Raw genomic sequence first — 16441 nt, 5'->3', positions numbered from 1 at the left:
GTTAGGTCAGAGGTTGGACTCAATGATCTTGAGGTCTCTTCCAACCTAGAAATTCTGTGATTCTATGATTCTGTAATTGTACTCTACCATCCTTGGGACAAAGGCATTGGCCAGTTGTAACATATGATTCTATAGATTCCCTACCCTCTCACTACTGGACATGAGGGGTTAATCTAGGAATAAGGGGGAATGGAAGAATTTTTCTGGTCAGGGCAGCAAGCAAATCCCCTCCTTCCCTACCTCGCCTTCCCAGATGCCCTTATACAATAGGTATGAAGACTGGGAACTTGAAGGTCACAGATTATCAAGGGATATCTCTAGATCAGCTAACCTGATCCTTATGGGTGACTTCAACTTCACAGACATTAACTGGGAATACCAACTGTCAATACAAACAGTATTCCTAATGAATTCCTAACAGAAACAACTAATGCACACTGAAGCTAACTTCTTGGTACAGGCACGAAGGGGAAAGGTGCCTCCAGGATTTGTTGTTTGTAAACAGAGAAGGTAAAGTGGCAATTTGTGGCTGTCTTGGCCAAAGTGACCATGAAGTAGTTGAGTTTAAAATCTTTGGTGACAGGAGAAAAACTCCACTCAAAATGTCATCCTTGGATATGAGGAAAACAGATGTCAGGCTATTAACCACTTCATAAGGTCCCCTGGGAATCTGTTTCTGAAGGTGTCAGAGTCCATCAGTGCTGGTCACTTTTTAAGAGCCATCTCTTAAGAGCACAGGAGCAGGTGATTCCAAAGTGTTGGATGTTAAACAAGAAGGACAAAATGCTGGCTTGGCTGAGAAGGGATCTTCTTTTATCGCTTAGGCGCAAAAGGAAAGTCTATGGACACTGGAAGCAAGTTCAAGTGACAAGGGAGGACAACAGAAATGCTGTGTGCCTGGAAGGAGAAAAGTGTGGCCAAAACTCAGAGTTGAAGCTGGCCAGTACTGTGGGAGGCAACAAAAAGGGCTTTTAAAGTATGTCAACACCAAAAAAGGGACTACAAGTAACAATGGTCTATTACTCACCTCACAAATAGGGTCACAGACAAAGCAGACATTTAATGTCTTCTTTGCCTCTGTTTTCAACACCGACCATGGGCCTTGGGACACCTGGAGCCCTGTGTTGAAATCCATTACTCCTTGTCCTGTCACTACATTCACTGACAGACTCCCTTTCCAGCTTCCTTGTGGCCCCCCATTAGGTACTAGAAGGCTGCTGTAAGGTCTCCCCAAACCCTGCTCTTTTCCAGGCCAAACACCCCCAGCTCTCTCAGTCTGTCTTTATCGGAGAGATGCTCCAGCCCTGCAGTCATCCTCGTGGCCCTCCTCTGGACTTGCTCCAAACGGTCCATGTTGTTAAACCCCTGCATGTTCTGTTTTCAGGTGATTCATCATGACACACAAAATTATGGCTGTAAAAACCTCAGAGACAAACCAAGGAAGTTTTATTACCAGAAAAACAATCGCAAGAATCCCAAAACTTTGAGGGATGAGGGTCGTGTGTGTCTTTCCCCCCACTCCCCCCTCGCTCCCCTCCCATCTTCCCATTTTGTAAAACATCACAACAAAACCAAGCATCTTCAGGAACTTTGAAGAAAACTGGGAGATTTCCCAAACCTTTTCCCATCCATGTTAAACCAAAACTTGGATTCACTGGAGCAAATCCTGACATTTTGCTCAGTTGTCCAGCTGTTCCAGCTCGTCCATGTCATCTGGGTCAAGCCTCTTGATCTCGGTCTCTGAAGAAAGACAACAAATCTCAGTGCCTGCCCAGGAGTTGGCAAAGGCATAGCACTGCTGCTCGGGGGCTGCTAGCAGTGGCAAACCCTGGCAGCCATGCCCAGGACTCTCGGCTCTGCCTTCCACAGATGACATAAAACAAGCTGTGAGCTGTTCAGAATGTGGCCGGAGGTGAGAGGTTAGAAACCTGCCCAGCTGTTTGCATCAAACCCAGTTGAGTAGAGGTAGAGGTAGAAGTGACACAGATTCCAGCTATCTCAGGACCAACTGGCCACCTCTGGGATATGGCTTCCTGGCTCAGTGCACGTGCTAACCTCGCTCTGGGCTGAAAAGCTACCCAAAGTGCTCAGCATGGCATTTCCACACTGCGGAGTTCAAAAGATAATCAAACTTTGAGAGAGCACAACAGACACAAACCTGACCGACAAATGATAAGGGACGTATGTAGTGATGGGAACCCAAACTGATCAGTCACACTGACTGATGGAGCTCAGAGTGTTTATTCCACAGAGGTTATCCGATCAAGGACCTTGGCAACTGGGCAACGTGGGAAAAGGAGGAAACAAGCAACAAAACACCTGACACAGACCTGACAAAACCAATGAGACAATGACGAGAAACTAACCTCACCACTCACACTCATTGGTGGGCTATCGAGAAACTACAGGTGCCGCTTCCCAGAAGAACCACCTGCACTTTACAGCTGGTAAGGCTGTGAGCCAGGGGGACCTGGACTGGAAGGGGTGTGGGAACTGGGAGGGCTGTACAAACCCAGAATGGGACGTGCAGGAGGAAAGGGAGGTGGGACGTGCAAAGAGGGGGTAAGCAGGAAAGGGCATAGAAGCGGCCACTTGCATGTGAAATGGGGCTAGTCGGTGTGCTTCTTTGGTTTAGCCCCAACACTGATCGCCACGGTCTGTCTTGTAGTCTTACACCTGCTTAAATCTTTTCCCACTTCTGTCTCCCTGTGATCTCACACTCAATCCCTGGTATGTGTGTGTGTGTACGTGCGTGCGTACAGCAGAACAGCAGTACCTTCTCACCAGCTACTGCTGAGACCCATGCATGAATGAAAACTGGTGCCAACTCCTGCAGTCAGACAGGGACAAGGCTGCCCTTGGCCTCGGCTGCCACCTACTGGAGCGACTGCAGGGGTCTCACTGCAGATGCTGCAGCAAGCACGGTTCTTCAACTCCCAGCCACTGGGCTGGGGATGCTGTGCATCCAAAAAAACATCTGCTGGGGGGCACCGGAGTGACTGTGACTGTGTGTGCGTGTACATGATGAACTCGAAGTGACAGCTGCTGGAGGCAGAGGTAAGCATCTGTACCTCCTACAGACTGTGTGGGTATGGAGGGGGTATGTGTGTGTGTATTCACCTGCAAACTTCAGCCTGGGCCAGCTAGTGACTGTGGGGTACCTCAGGTCCACGCCAGGGTATCAGGTGCGTGGGTGGGGTCCGTGCCCAAGAGAGCAGCTGCAAGAGGTGGCCACACTCCTGACATCCCTTAACGCTTCCCAATGCACTTCTCATCCACGTGTCCCTCAGCTCTTCACAGCGTCTCAGAGCTGGGCACAAGGATACTCACGGAAATGCTCCTCTATACTGTGCACGAGGTACGTGGTCTGCCTTTCCACCATGTTGAAGGCAATGCCCTTCTTCCCAAAGCGGCCCGTTCGACCAATGCGGTGCAGGTAGGTCTCAAAATCCAGCTGCTTCTCCTGATTAACAGGGAGGCTGAAGTTCACCACGATGGTGACTTGTGCCACATCAATCCCTGAAAGACAGAGAGGTTTCTCGCAACCAGGCTCCCACAGATCCGAAGGCAATCACCTGCGTCCAGATCGGGGCTAGTCCACTTGCAGTATAAAGCGGTCAGCCCTGGCTCTGCAGCACACACTACAATGACATGTCAAGGCAACAAAAGACCTACATGTAGAGGCCACGGAGCACGGGTTGTGTCACCAGAAACAAAGCAGCATCGTGTGTCCCCTGCGAGTTGATGGGCCATGGGGCAAAGGAAGGGGATTCCCACACTGCAGACGCTGCCAGGGTGTTGCTTTTCAGGATACGCTACCTCTAGCACAGACGTTTGTGGTGATGAGGACCTTCTCCTTCCCATCGCGGAATCTCTGAATCACATCGGCCCTCTGCACTATGGTCAGCTCTGCCGTCAGCATGGCGACCTGGTGCCCATCTTTGCTCATCTCCACCGACAGCCAGTCCGCACTCCTGCGAGTCTAGATGCGTGGGAGAGGCAGGAGGAGCTTTTGCAGCAGCTCTGCTGCTGCTGCTCCTCTCAGTCATTGCCTATCCTTCACTGCTAAGCTTCCCCTAAATCCTTTCAGTTGAGCCCCTGCTGCTTTTTAACAGGCAGAGCCTCCGAAGAAGACCAGAGCGATGCAGGCGAGCAAGAAGCCCAACACAAAGTGCAAAGGGCAAGGAAACACAGTATGTTTCCTATGCAATGCTCCCTGGGGAAGCCAGGCAAACGGGATCTCAACCGTCACGACAGATGCTGCTAGAACACCTCTTTTAAAGGCTGCACTTGCTGCAAGTCATCGTGCCCGTGCTTTCACGCTCAGCTCCAGCCAATCTAATGGCTGTGCCAGAAGGGCTGTCCTTTAAGTGCTGCCCAGGTGCTTCCCATCCCTCCCTTCCCGCTGTAAGACGGATCGTTTACATACCACTGACTGCAAGGACACCACCACTCTCTCCTGGCAAACTAGCTGCTTTACCTGGCAGAATATCATAGCCTGCCCAATCGTGATGCTGCCGTAGATGTTGCACAGGGCCTCGTACTTCTCCTCTCTGTTCCTGCACACAAAGTAGTACTGCCTGATATTGCTCAGGGTCAGCTCTTCCTGACGGAGCTTTATTATGATGGGGTTGGAGATAATTTGCTTTGCAAAATTCCACACTGTTTCCTTGAAGGTTGCAGAGAAAAGCAGCATTTGGCAGCCCCTAGGTAAAGCCCTAGAGCACAAAAAGGACTTGTTACCCCTGAGGCATGCTACAAGCTACCTCTGGATGAACAGGCTTTGGAAACAAAGGGATTCCTCCATCCAGGGAGGGCCATTCCTCACTCAGCGCAGCACAGCACAGCACAGCACAGCACTCCAGAATGAGTCAGCCCTACGGAAGAGGCCTGTCGGAATAAGCTACTCTGCATTTGCAGTATTATTATTCCAAAAGGCTATCTACTATCGGAGGAAAAAACACCCAATTAACACTTGGCCTCCTTCTTTGCACCTGCAGACACTGCTCACACACAGCATTTCCACGTGCCAAGGACAGGTCCCCGTATCCCCTGATTCTCGAGCTACATTTCAAGCCCTGTCATTCACTCTGTAAAGACCTTCATGGCCCACAGAGTTTTTCAAAGCTGAGCAACCAGCAAAAAGCGGGGGAGGAGGATTTACTTGTCTACGTTCTGATCAGGAGCAAAGCTAGGTCTGGCCAAGGACATCCAAGGGATGTAGCAGTCAGAGACAATTTCTTTGGCTCCCTTGTTCTGCAGTTTCTTCCACACAAAGTGGATTTCTTTCTTCCTCTCTCTCCCTCTCTCTCTTGTCTTTTCCTGTCTCTCCTCTTCTATTTCTTTCGCTACCCAATGTATCTAAGGGCATCTCGAAACACCGCATTTGACTATCTCAAACTGTGGCAGGACACAAGCCAGCACTGGTATTCACCTCTGAATGCGAATGCTTTGGTACGAGAAGCCCTGACGGTCCATCATTACGTCAGCTTCATCCAGCACAAACAGGCTGATTCTCTTCATATTCACCACTCGCCGTTTGAAACACCAGTCCAGCATTGTCCCAGGAGTCCCGATGACAATCTGCTCCTCCAGCAAGGCGCCTGGCAGAACTGCAGGAGGAGAAATCGTATCACACCACCTCAGTGCAAGGAGCATTATGTTTCTCGGCCACACACACCTGGCTGCGAATGAGCAGGGTGGTATCCAGAGAGATAGGGACTCAACATCTGCTATGTTCCGGCTGCTTGAGCATGGTTCCCACCCTGCTGCGTCAGCTTCGGACTGCCTAGCAATGCCTTTGAGGGGGTCATTGCAAAGCGGAGCTCAGGAGCTTAAAATTGCAGGTAGCCATCAAGCAGGGCTGACGCTTCCCTGACGCCTTGTCAGGTGGAAACCAGCAAAAGGGGTGCCCCACCTCTGAAAGGAGACAGCGGTCACGAGAATGACTCCTTAGAAGGCACGGGAATTCACACGCCGTTTCATGTGCCTTCAGAGCTCCGCACAGCTCCCGCTAGTTCACAGCTCTCACAGCATCCCGCTAGCTCCTTACAGGACTGTTACACCGCCCGCAACTCCGCTCAGCAGGGCTGGACTCACCTCTGTTTCCCTGAACAGCGTACGTAACCCTGATGTCGGCACAAAACTGACCCATCTTCTCGATCACATGTCCGATCTGCAGGGCCAGCTCGTAGGTTGGAGCCAAGCAGAGGCACTGAGAGATAAGACAGCTGTCAGACAAGAGCCACATCTTTTAAAAGCACGCAGTGCCCCTGGCATGGCATACCCTACGCAAATGAGAAGGCATTTCAAAGGAACGGAAAGCTCAGCACGCTGAAATCTCACCGCTAAACTCTTCCAAATCTGCAGAGGGATCAGCAACGGCAGTCGCATTTGCAGCTTTGGAAGGTAACCTGGAAGGTACAGCTGAAGGCAGAAGGGACTCAAGGCAACTACTAGGAGAGGTCCCTTCTTTACTGTGAGGGTGACAGAGCGCTAGAACCGGCTGCCCAGAGAGGCTGTGGAGTCTCCTTCTTTGGAGACATTCTAAACCCGCCTGGATGCCATCCTGCACAGTGTGCTCTAGGTGATCCTGATCAGCAGGGGAGTTGGACTAGATGAGCGTCAGAGGGCCCTTCCAACCTCGCCCGTTCTGGGATCCCGTGATTTCTGCTAGGGAAATTTGTTTCCTCAGGCACAGTGCCATTTGCTTCCGTGCCCAGCTTTCAACTGAGAGTTTAAATTACATAGGATGCTTGAGACTCAAGACTTTTAAGTGCAGCACCCAGCCTGCGTAGGTGCTTCTGAACCCAGAGAGGTGCCTTGCCTTCTCAGGAGCTTTTACGGCACCAGAAACTAGCGCAAGTCACAGCAAACAGCTGGAGTCTCTGCACGTGCTTCTCAAAGCTGGCTGCATGCTCCTCAAAACAGAACGTCAGGATACCTAGGGCCTGGCTAAATCCACTGCTACCCAGTAAAAGTACCCTCCTTTAGCTGGCAGCTGCATCTGCTCCCAAGCTTTCTATCCAACCTCCCTGCTGCTGGGACGCTACCTGGCTGTTTACCAGCCCACTACAGCGGCTACAGCGGCTAGACCACCGTTGAGACTGGGACAAAACCAGAGCTCTGTCCACGGACAGCGGCTTGAGGGTGCAGCCAAACCCCTGCCGCATGGCCTTTCCCCTTCCTACGTTACCTGCGGGTACTTCTCTGCACCATTAACTCTGCTCAACATCGCCAACACAAAAGCTGCCGTTTTCCCTGTCCCTGACTGGCTCTGTGCAATCAGGTTTTGGGGCCTGCAAGGCAAAGGCTGCTTAGCCGAGCACAAAGGCTTGGCGTCCCCGCACCGGCACCCCGACGCCACGGTGCCGCAGGGGAGCCAAGGCGGTGGTGGTACCGCTCTGCTCGCCCGGGCGGCCCCGGTACTCACGGATGGGCCAGCAGCATTGGCAGAGCTGTCTCCTGGATCTTGGACGGCCTGTTGAAGCCCATGGCGTAGACCCCCTGCAAGAGCTCCTTCTTCCTGCCCAAAAGCACCAAAAGCGACCGTTCCACAAGGAACGGCTAACAGCGCCCAGGGGCAGCTCCAAAGCCCGCCTGCCTCGGGGCTGCCGCCTACTCACAGGGGCAGCTCCTCAAAGCTTTTCACCGAGAAGAGAGGCGAGCTGGGGTCCTGCTGCAGGATCTCCACGTGATGGCTGGACTCCACGAGGGACGTGTGGATCAGCTTGTTCAACAGCGAGCTCTCCGCCAAGTCCACTAGAGAAGGCGCGGGCTCGTGACAAGCCCCGGTGCCCAGGAGAAGCCTCCCCTCGGGCCCCCCGTCCCACACACACGGGGCTCTCCAGCCATCCGCCCCCACCGCCCCTGCCACCGCCGGCTCTTCGCCGAGCTCTTCTCCTGCGCAACCTACCTCAGTCCCGAGGAACCCGGCTGGACTTCACGGCAGCCTGGCACCCTGCCCCGGCCCACGCCTCCGCTGCCCTCGCCTGCTGCCGAGGCTCCGGGAGCTGCCGCTCCCCCAGCCCGGCCCCGGGGCTGCCGGCCCTGCGGCCTGCGCGCAGGCCCCGGGGGACAAGGCCCGGCGGGACCCACCTCTGTCCTCCTCCTCGCTCTCCTCGTCCTCGCTCGTGCAGGCGGGCTCTGCCACGGGACAAGACACACGACGCTCAGCACCTCCCCGCAGCCCCGCCCGGGCCGGCCCCGGCACACGGGGCCCCGAGGGGGGCCGGCCCTCACCCCGCTGCCGACACGGACACAGCTCCCGGCGCCGGCCCGCGCACCGCTGCCGGCGGCCAGGCGAGCCGCACAGCCCGCACAGCCCGCGGCGCCGACGGCAGAGGCGGCCCCGGCCAGGGGAGCGCGCGGGGGACGGGCTGCCCGGGGACGGGCTGCCCGGGGACGGGCTGCCCGGCAGGAGGCTGCCCGGGCCCCGCGCCCGCTCCCGCCGCCGGCCCCCGCCGCCCGAGGCCATCGCGCCCCCGCCGCCGCAGCTCGCGAACCTTCCCCAGGCGCCGCCGCCGCCGCCTGCTGCCCCCCGGCGGCCGGCAGGGCGCAAGGCGGCTGCCGGCGGGCCCCGGACAAGGAGGGCGCGGAGGGGCCTGTAGTGGGTTTACGTGGCAAGGTTTGGGTAGCAGGGGGCTATAGGGGTGGTTTCTGTGAGAAAGATCTAGAAGCTGCCCCATGTTTGGGAAGGGCCCCATTGTTTTCCAGATCTGAGCCAATCAGCGATGTTGTTTGCACCTCTGTGAGAGCATATTTAAGACAGGAAAAAAAACGCTGCACCACACAGCAGCTGGGAGAGTGAAGGGAGTGAGGAACAGCCTTGCAGGTGCCAAGGTCAGTGTAGAGGGAGGGGGAGAGGTGCTCCAGGCGCCGGAGCAGAAGTCCCCTGCGGCCTGTGGTGAGGACCATGGTGAAGCAGGATGTCCCCCTGCAGCCCATGGAGTACCACGGTGGAGCAGGGTTCCATGCTGCAGCCCGTGGAGGAGACCACGGTGGAGCAGGTGGCCCTGCACCGACGGAGGCTGCCGCCTGTGGAAGACCCCTGCCGGAGCAGATTCCGGGCCGGACCTGTAGCCTGTGGAGAGGAGCCCACGCAGGAGCAGGTGATCTGGCAGGAGCTGCTGCCCGTAGGGGAGCCAGGTTGGAGCAGTTTTCTCCTGAGGGATGGACCCCGTGGTACGGACTCATATCTGGAGCAGTTCTGAAAGAGCTGCTGCCTGTGGGAAGCCCACGCCGGATCAGTTCATCAAGGACTGCATCCCGTGGGTGGGACCCCACAGCACAGGGGACGAGAGGGACCGAGAAGGAGCGGCAGAGAAGAAGTGCTGTAGACTGACCATAACCCCCATTCCCCGTTCCCCTGTGCCGCTCGGGGGGAGGAGGTGGAAGAGAGTGGATGGGGGGAAGGTGCTTTTGGTTTGCTTTTTCCTTTGTTTTCTCACTTCTCTCGCTTGTTAGTAATAGGCAATAAATCTTACTATCTCCTTATGCCGAGTCTGTTTTGCCCGTTACAATAATTATTGCGTGATTTTCTCGTCCTTATCTCAATCCTTGAGCCCTTTTCACATATTTTCTCCCCATTCCTCTTGGAGGAGGGGGAGTGAGAGAGCGGCTGTGGTGGAGCTCGGCTGCCCACTTGAGCGGAACCGCGACAGGGCCCCACATGGGCCTACCCCAGAGTTCAGCCTGTAGGACTAAGAGCACAGTCCTAAACTCCGGCTTGGTCCGGGACCGCGTCCCTGGGGAGCCGGTGCCAGTGCACGACTGCCCTCTGGGTGAAGAACCTCTTCCAGTCGACTGGTGGCTAGCAACTGGGTCACCCATCTCCAACAAGGGCCGGAATAAGTTTAATATTGTCTTTTGTAGTATTTGTTTGGAATTGGAAATTGTTACAACGAATGTCCATGTTAGCTTCCTTGACAAAAGTGCATGGCAAGGTATTGAGGGGTGTTGTAAGTTGCCCCCTTAATTAATTTTCAGAGAGCATTGCATTAATAATAGAAAGGAATTTATTGAGTGTGGGAATAGAAATGTTGTTTTTGCAGAGTTACATTGTTTAGAAGGAGGGAATGTGGTACTGAGATATGCTTACAGTGATAAGAAAGTTTAGCAGGCGACCTTGTAAAATGCAGACAATCAGACTCCTTAGGACAATTAGGTGAAAATCATGGTGTCAAGTCAAGTCAGATAAGTGAAGAAACATTACCACTTCAAGCAGTAAAAGTGTCAAAAGAAATTTGAAATTTAACAGGCCGGCGACTGAAGGCCATGCATTGTTTGTGAAGCATCAGATAGATTGTGAACCTGGATTACCCACTCAGTGGGGAAACAGGGGAGGGTCCTGCCATCAAAAGGTATATAAACTGTGTTTTGGAACTAGTAGATGCGCTCTCTCCTGCTTGTGGGGCGCCCGCCATTGCAATCGCGAATAAATTACTACTTCACTGAGATCCTCGCCTGAGCCTAAGTTATTGGCTACGGAGTGTTTCTCACATTGAGTAAGCAACAGCAAGCAAAACAGCGCTGGGCGGCCGGGGAGTCTCGGCTCCGCCAATGGCGCGCACCTCACCCCCGCCAGGGTCCCTTTTTATATCTTGGTAATTCCGGGATTACGCAGCACATCCTGGTAAGTTCTGCGACTGCGCACACTGTTGCTAGGGGGTCGTCTCTGTCCCTCTGGTGGTCGTGAAGATGAAGGCCGTAGTCTTCCTCGGCGTTGTGGTTCAACTTCTTTTTTTATTTGGTCATGTTGGCCCAGCGTGAGACAGGAAGGCAGGATGTTGATACACTAGTTTAGCAACTTATCAGGAGGTGGTTACGTGAGCTTTGCAGCAGTGTCTTTGAACAAAAGAGGCAACTGAGATGCAGAAGGAGAGAAGGGGAGGGGGTTCTCTTTTTTGTTACATTAAGCAAAAGAATTTTCATAGTGTCTAGCCAAGCATTATACAGCTCCTTACTTCAGCAGGGAGTTTTCACAACTCCCGTTCCTCAAACAGAACTCCTTGTTTTGTAATACGAAGGGCAATGAACAAACATTTATTGTGTATTACAAGGGGTACGTATCATAAAGACTGGGAAGAAAAATATTTGTATTAAGTAAAAGAATTTACTAGATTTTCCAGAAAAGGGGGGACTGATATTGTATAAACTCAGGCTCTGCAGTCTATGCCTCTGAGAAAGCAGATTTAAGAAAGGAAAGACAAAACTGCTGCACATCAGCACCAGTGAGACAGAGGAGTGAGAAACAGCCCTGCAGACACCGAGGTCAGTACAGCAGGAGGGCAGGGGGTGCTCCAGGCTCACAGCAGCAGTTCCCCTGCGGCCTGTACAGGGAGAGGCCCCTGGTGGAGCAGGCTGTCGCCCTGCAGCCCATGGTGTACCACAGCGGCGCAGAGCTCCATGATGCAGCCAGGGAAGGAGCCCACAATGGATCTGACCTGAAGGAGGCTGTGGCCTGTGGAGAACCCCTGCTGGAGCAGACTCCAGGTCAGATCTGCAGCCCATGGAGAGGAGCCTCTGCAGGAACAGGGGACCTGGGGGGAGCTGCCACCCATGGGGTCCCATCCTGGAGCAGTTTGCGGCTGATGGATGGATCCCATGGTACGGACCCATACTTGGAGCAGTTCTCGAGGTGCTGCTGCCTGTGGGAAGCACACACAGGATTCTTTTTGGAAAGGACTGCATCCCATGGGAGGTATCCCACTTTGGAGCAGGGGCAGAGAGTGACCGAGAAGGAGTGGCGGAGACAAAGTGCCATAAACTGACCACAACCCCTATTCCCTGTTCGTCTGCGCTGCATGGGGGGAGCAGGTGGAAGAGGGCAGATGGGGTGAAAGGTTGTTTTAATTTGTTTTCTCTGTTTCTCACTTCTCTAGCTTGTTAGTAACAGGCAATACATTTCTCTAATCTCTCTCCACTGAGTCCATATTGCCCGTGGCAATCTCCTTGGCCTTATCTCAAGCCGTGAGCCCTTTTCATCGTATTTTCTCCCCCTTTCCCTTTGAGGTGTGGGAGTGAGAGAGCAGCTGTGGTGGAGCTCAGCTGCCCACCTGAGTAAAACCACGACACTCTTGGAGGAGGAGGTTATCACCAATGCATTCCGGGAAGCTCTTAGATTGCTTACGCCCTGCTGTGCTGTCCCTCCAACAGATGTGCAGTGGTTGACGTCTCCCATGAAGACCAGGGCTTATGAATGTGAGGTTGCTTCCAGCTGCCTATAAAAGGCCTTATCTGCTTGGTCTTCCTGGTCAGGCGGCCCGTAGACAGCCTCCACTGTACTGCCACCTCTCTTGAATCCACCCTTAGTCCCATGCTTCACTTTGCCCCGATCTGCCCTAAACTGGGGGCATATGGCAGGTGGGAAGCGTGGGAGGGGGAATCTGCCCAACAGAGAAACACAGGCCTCTGGGCTCCCAGCTTTCCCCTCAGCCAGTCTGCTCACTGCGGTGGTGCTGCCAGAAAGGACCCAGGCATTCCAGTCACCGGCAGAGGAGAGGGGACACAGGCACACATATGGTAGCTTTGCTGAAGGTGTTTATTGCAGATGGGGGGGAAATGGGCCATATCGTCCAGAGGATCTGGCAGCACGATCCAGGGATGACCATCTCTTCATGTAACTGGGGGGGGACAGGATGGGGGTTCATCACAATCTGTGGGCCTGAAAGACAAAGCGCAAGACGTGATCGCCCAGCATCCGTGGGGACACGAGAGAGGCCTCGTCCCCACCAGGTCTCTGAAAAGATCAGAGGAGGAAGCAGGGAATCGTAGCCCACCCCCAGCCCCCAATACACCCCCAGCAGGACTCAGCTCTCTTGAGGTCCGTACGGCACCCAGAGCCCCTTGCCCAGCGTGCAGCTACCCTGGGGTGCCCATAGACCTCTGGACCCAGTCCTATGGGGATCCTGGGGGTCTGTATGGCATCAGAACCCCTGCCTACACTGCATGCTAAGCCTCTGGGTCCATCTAGCCTGCTGAGCATAAGGCCCAGGGACGGTTCTGTCCAGCCACAAAGTTCAACAAGGCCAAGTGCAAGGTCCTGCATCTGGGCTGGGGCAGTCCCAAGGACAAACACAGGCCAGGTGAAGAACAGATTGAGAACAGCCCTGAGGAGAAGGACCTCGGGGTGCTGGTTGACGAGAAGCTTGACGTGAGCCAGCAACGTGCACCTGCAGCCCCAAAAGGCAACCGTACCCTGGGCTGCATCAAAAGCAGCGTAGCCAGCAGGGCAAGGAAGGTAATTCTCCCCCTCTGCTCTGCTCTGCTCTGCTCTGGTGAGACCCCACCTGGAGCCCTGTGGTCAGCTCTGGAGCCCCTAGCACCAGGAGGACATGGACCTATTAGAATGAGTCCAGAGGAGGGCCACAATGGTGATCAAAGGGCTGGAGTACCTCTCCTATGAAGACAGGCTGAGGGAGCTGGGGTTGTCCAGCATGGAGAAGAGGAGGCGCCAGGGACACCTCATTGTGGCCTCTCAGTACTTAAAGGGGGTCTGCAGAAAAGATGGGGGGGGGCTCTTTCTCTGCGAGTGTAGTGATAGGACAAGGCGTAATGGTTTTAAACTAAAAGAGGGTAGGTTTAGATAGATACTCAGAAGAAATTCTTCACTCTGAGGGTGGTGAGGCTCTGGCGCAGGTTGCCCAGAGACGTGGTGGATGCCTCATCCCTGGAAGTGCTCCAGGCCAGCTTGGATGGGGCTTTGGGCAACCTGGTCTGCTGGGAGGTGTCCCTGCACATGGCAGGGGACTTGAAACTAGATGACCTTTAGGGTCCCCTCCAAACCAAAACATTCTGTGATTCCATGATCCTGAGACAGATCGTGGCTAATGCCCTCTATTGCCCCCAGCCATACACAAGTTCTGCCCAGCACAGAGGCCTCTGGGGTTTCCTGGAGTAAAGGATCCTTTGCAGGGCCAGTGACACGCCAGTGCTGCTCACCTAGGCATAGAGATCTGCAGCCAGGCGTTTCTTGCGCACTGCTGCCACCACCTCGACAGGCACAGGCTGCAGAGCCCTCTTCCCTCGCAGAAACTTCAGCTGCAGCAGGAGAGAGATCGTGAGACCTCAGTGGGCGCCGGGATGAATTCAACCCAGCACGTGACGGCAGGGCACGGGGGAGGCAAATGGCCCCGCAGTTCTCAAGACTGGCTCCAGCCCAAGGCCACCCCGATACTCACTTCCAGATCAAAGCCTCCACTTGCCGCAAACTCAGAGTCTTTCAGGAACTAGGAAAGGAGAATGAGGGGGTCAGTCTGGATTGGTGCTTGATGTGGAAGGATGAAGGGGGCACAGGTGTCCCCAGTCACCCCTACTGCGTGGCTTCCCCTCGGTCTGCGAGGGAAAATCCCTTCTGCTCCCCACAGACCCGTTGCTCCCCAGCTTCATCTGGAATAGCTGTTGATGCAGGGACCTCGGGTGGGGATGGAGACAAGGATGTGGGGACCAAAAGACAGGGCACAGAGGGGATTCGAACAGAGGGAATTTGCAGACCCCAAGGGACTACTGGGCTGGGGGTGCTGAAGTTATGGGACCGTGTGGGACGCAAGTCAGGGGATAAGGAATTCAAAGAGAGCGAATGTGGAGACTTCAAGTGACGTGATTGGTGTGGGCTGAAGGAAGAGGCTTGAGGTGGACCAAAACGAGGGGACTGGGAGGACTGCTGGGGGGGTATTTGGAAGTGGGGGTGAAAGGAAGGGGACACCACAGCAATGGATTAGATGAAAGGCAGAGGACTGAGAGGAAAGAATGAAAGAAAGGCATTGGAAGAGATGAAAGGTACGGCACTGGGGAGCCTAGACAGGACACGGAGGAGATCCAGGGAAAGGGACACCTTGGTGCGGACCAAAGGCGTCGGGGCGGTGGGCTTAGGAGGGGTCCCCAGAGGTCTCTGGAGAGGGATCTCCAGACTCTTTGGGCATCCCACACACCTGACCAGGAGTGGAGGGATCACCTGGACACTTTATGGAGTTTTTGCCAAAGTCTAGGTGTCAGGGAGGGCGCAGTGCCCCCGGTCAGTGAGGTCTCCTCCCCAAGAGCTGCCCATAGCATGGAACCCATCCCCATAGCACTGGGGCTCACCAGAGCATCTGCTGGGAGGCATAGCATGGCGAGGAGCAGGGCCATGCTGAGCAGGGCGATCTTCATCTTCCTCCGTGGTCTACGCAGTCCCGGATGAGGCTGGAGAAAGTGAGGGGCAAGATTTATCTCTCGCAGGACTCCCCACTGACCCCGCCCCGAGAGCCCAGGGGCAAAGCCACGCTTGGCATGCACCAGCCCTGGCAGTGAGCCCACCGCTGGCAGAGACTGACCCACACCTCCGCCACTCACCCAGCCACCTTCTGCGGCACCAGGCCAGCTTCCTGCACAGGGCAGCTCCACAGGGACGGCTCCAGGCATCAGGGGGTGGCGAGGGGGCGGTCAGACACCCTGCAGTGAGTTCCCCAGCAGGAAACCATCCTCCAACAGCCCCTAAAGCCATGTCTCCCTGTCTCCCAGTGCCCCTCACCTTCCAGGCCAGGCTTACTCCCCAGGACTCCCCCAGAGATGATGCAGCCTCAAATTAAGGGACTCTAAGCAGAGTTGTTTCTGACCCCTCTGCAGTCCCTTGAGTGAACGGGCACGCTGAGACTGACTCCTCTTCTTCAGGCACTGGGGACACTGGCATTAGGGGACACTGGGAAGGTAGGAGGACAGCTGGGGGGCATGGGCAATGGGGACAGCCGGGTGACTGAGAACTTGAGGTCCAGAGGGTGATCAGGGTACTGGGAGGCACTGGCCGTGAGGAGCACTGGTGAATGCTGGGCACCAGGGGATGAGGACTCTGCTTGCAGGAGCTGCTGGGGGCAGTCGAAGAGCACAGCTCCAGCCCAGACCATCTCCAAGTTATTGCAGGCCCCAAACTGGTCCCAGTCTCCAGCCATGGCCCCTGAGAGAGGACAGACAGCACAAGGTAACAAGCCCTGCCCTGGTCCATGCCTTGCCACTGTCTGGGGGCACCATGCCCTCCTGGACACCTGGGTCCTTCCCTGCAGAGCTGACCCCCACGTGGCGGGTGCCAGTGCCCCATCACCAGCAAGGCTCCAGCTCCCCTTCCATTCCCACATGGGGCTCAGCCAAGTCTCCCCAAAGGCCTTGTTCCCAGGCAGTGTCCCTGCAATGCCCCTCGCCCCAGCAGGGGCTAGCCCTGTCCCTGAGCAGGATGAGGCCATTCAGAGGGGACGCGATGAGGCAGGCGCTTGTCCCCGGGCAGCTGCTCAGACCTAATTGCGGGAGCAAATTTCCTCTGGACAGGGAAGAGAGGTTTGACTCCAAAGCATCTCTGATAAGCTGTGTTTGCCCAGGGCCCGTGGGACAAGGAGCCCATTCAGGCAGCACGGTCCTTCCGGACAGGGCCCGAGCAGGAGGAGATTGCAGCAGGACGTGGAGCAGCCTGGGCTCC

At 55.2% G+C, this 16441-nt stretch overlaps 2 protein-coding genes across 10 annotated transcripts; both read right to left on the bottom strand.

The window, feature by feature from the left end:
* Positions 1-1541: 1541 nt before the first annotated feature.
* LOC311216091 (ATP-dependent RNA helicase DDX25-like) lies at positions 1542-8456 on the bottom strand. 9 transcript variants are annotated; one of them, XM_084297642.1, is made up of 11 exons: positions 8242-8456; positions 8098-8145; positions 7626-7761; positions 7433-7525; positions 7196-7298; positions 6100-6214; positions 5435-5612; positions 4481-4718; positions 3820-3982; positions 3331-3519; positions 1542-1740 (listed from the first exon to the last, which is right to left on the bottom strand). In XM_084297642.1, the coding sequence occupies exons 4-11, from the start codon at positions 7492-7494 to the stop codon at positions 1679-1681; spliced, it is 1110 nt and encodes a 369-aa protein (XP_084153768.1). In that variant the 5' UTR covers positions 7495-7525; positions 7626-7761; positions 8098-8145; positions 8242-8456; the 3' UTR covers positions 1542-1678. The 9 variants fall into 9 exon arrangements, 8 of the variants coding, with proteins under 8 accessions (XP_084153768.1, XP_084153761.1, XP_084153762.1 ...); XM_084297637.1 differs by lacking the exon at positions 8242-8456 and adding an exon at positions 3121-3218 and having other exon boundaries at positions 1626-1740; positions 7916-8154; XR_014618948.1 differs by lacking the exons at positions 1542-1740; positions 8242-8456 and adding exons at positions 3122-3218; positions 3576-3641 and having other exon boundaries at positions 3331-3463; positions 7916-8154.
* Positions 8457-13941: 5485 nt separating this feature from the next.
* On the bottom strand, positions 13942-15561 carry LOC311216362 (uncharacterized protein; the record flags this gene model as incomplete). The annotated part of the gene is made up of 4 exons (XM_084297906.1): positions 15331-15561; positions 15082-15180; positions 14181-14228; positions 13942-14040 (listed from the first exon to the last, which is right to left on the bottom strand). Exons 1-4 carry the CDS (start codon positions 15397-15399, stop codon positions 13942-13944), a joined length of 315 nt encoding a protein of 104 aa, XP_084154032.1. The 5' UTR covers positions 15400-15561.
* Between the last annotated feature and the right edge of the window lie 880 nt (positions 15562-16441).

Source organism: Netta rufina (assembly GCF_964035555.1).
Source record: "Netta rufina genome assembly, chromosome: 18".
NCBI lineage: Eukaryota > Metazoa > Chordata > Aves > Anseriformes > Anatidae > Netta > Netta rufina.
The sequence above is the reverse complement of the archived record's forward strand: the minus strand, read 5'-3'. Positions and strand labels throughout refer to the sequence as shown.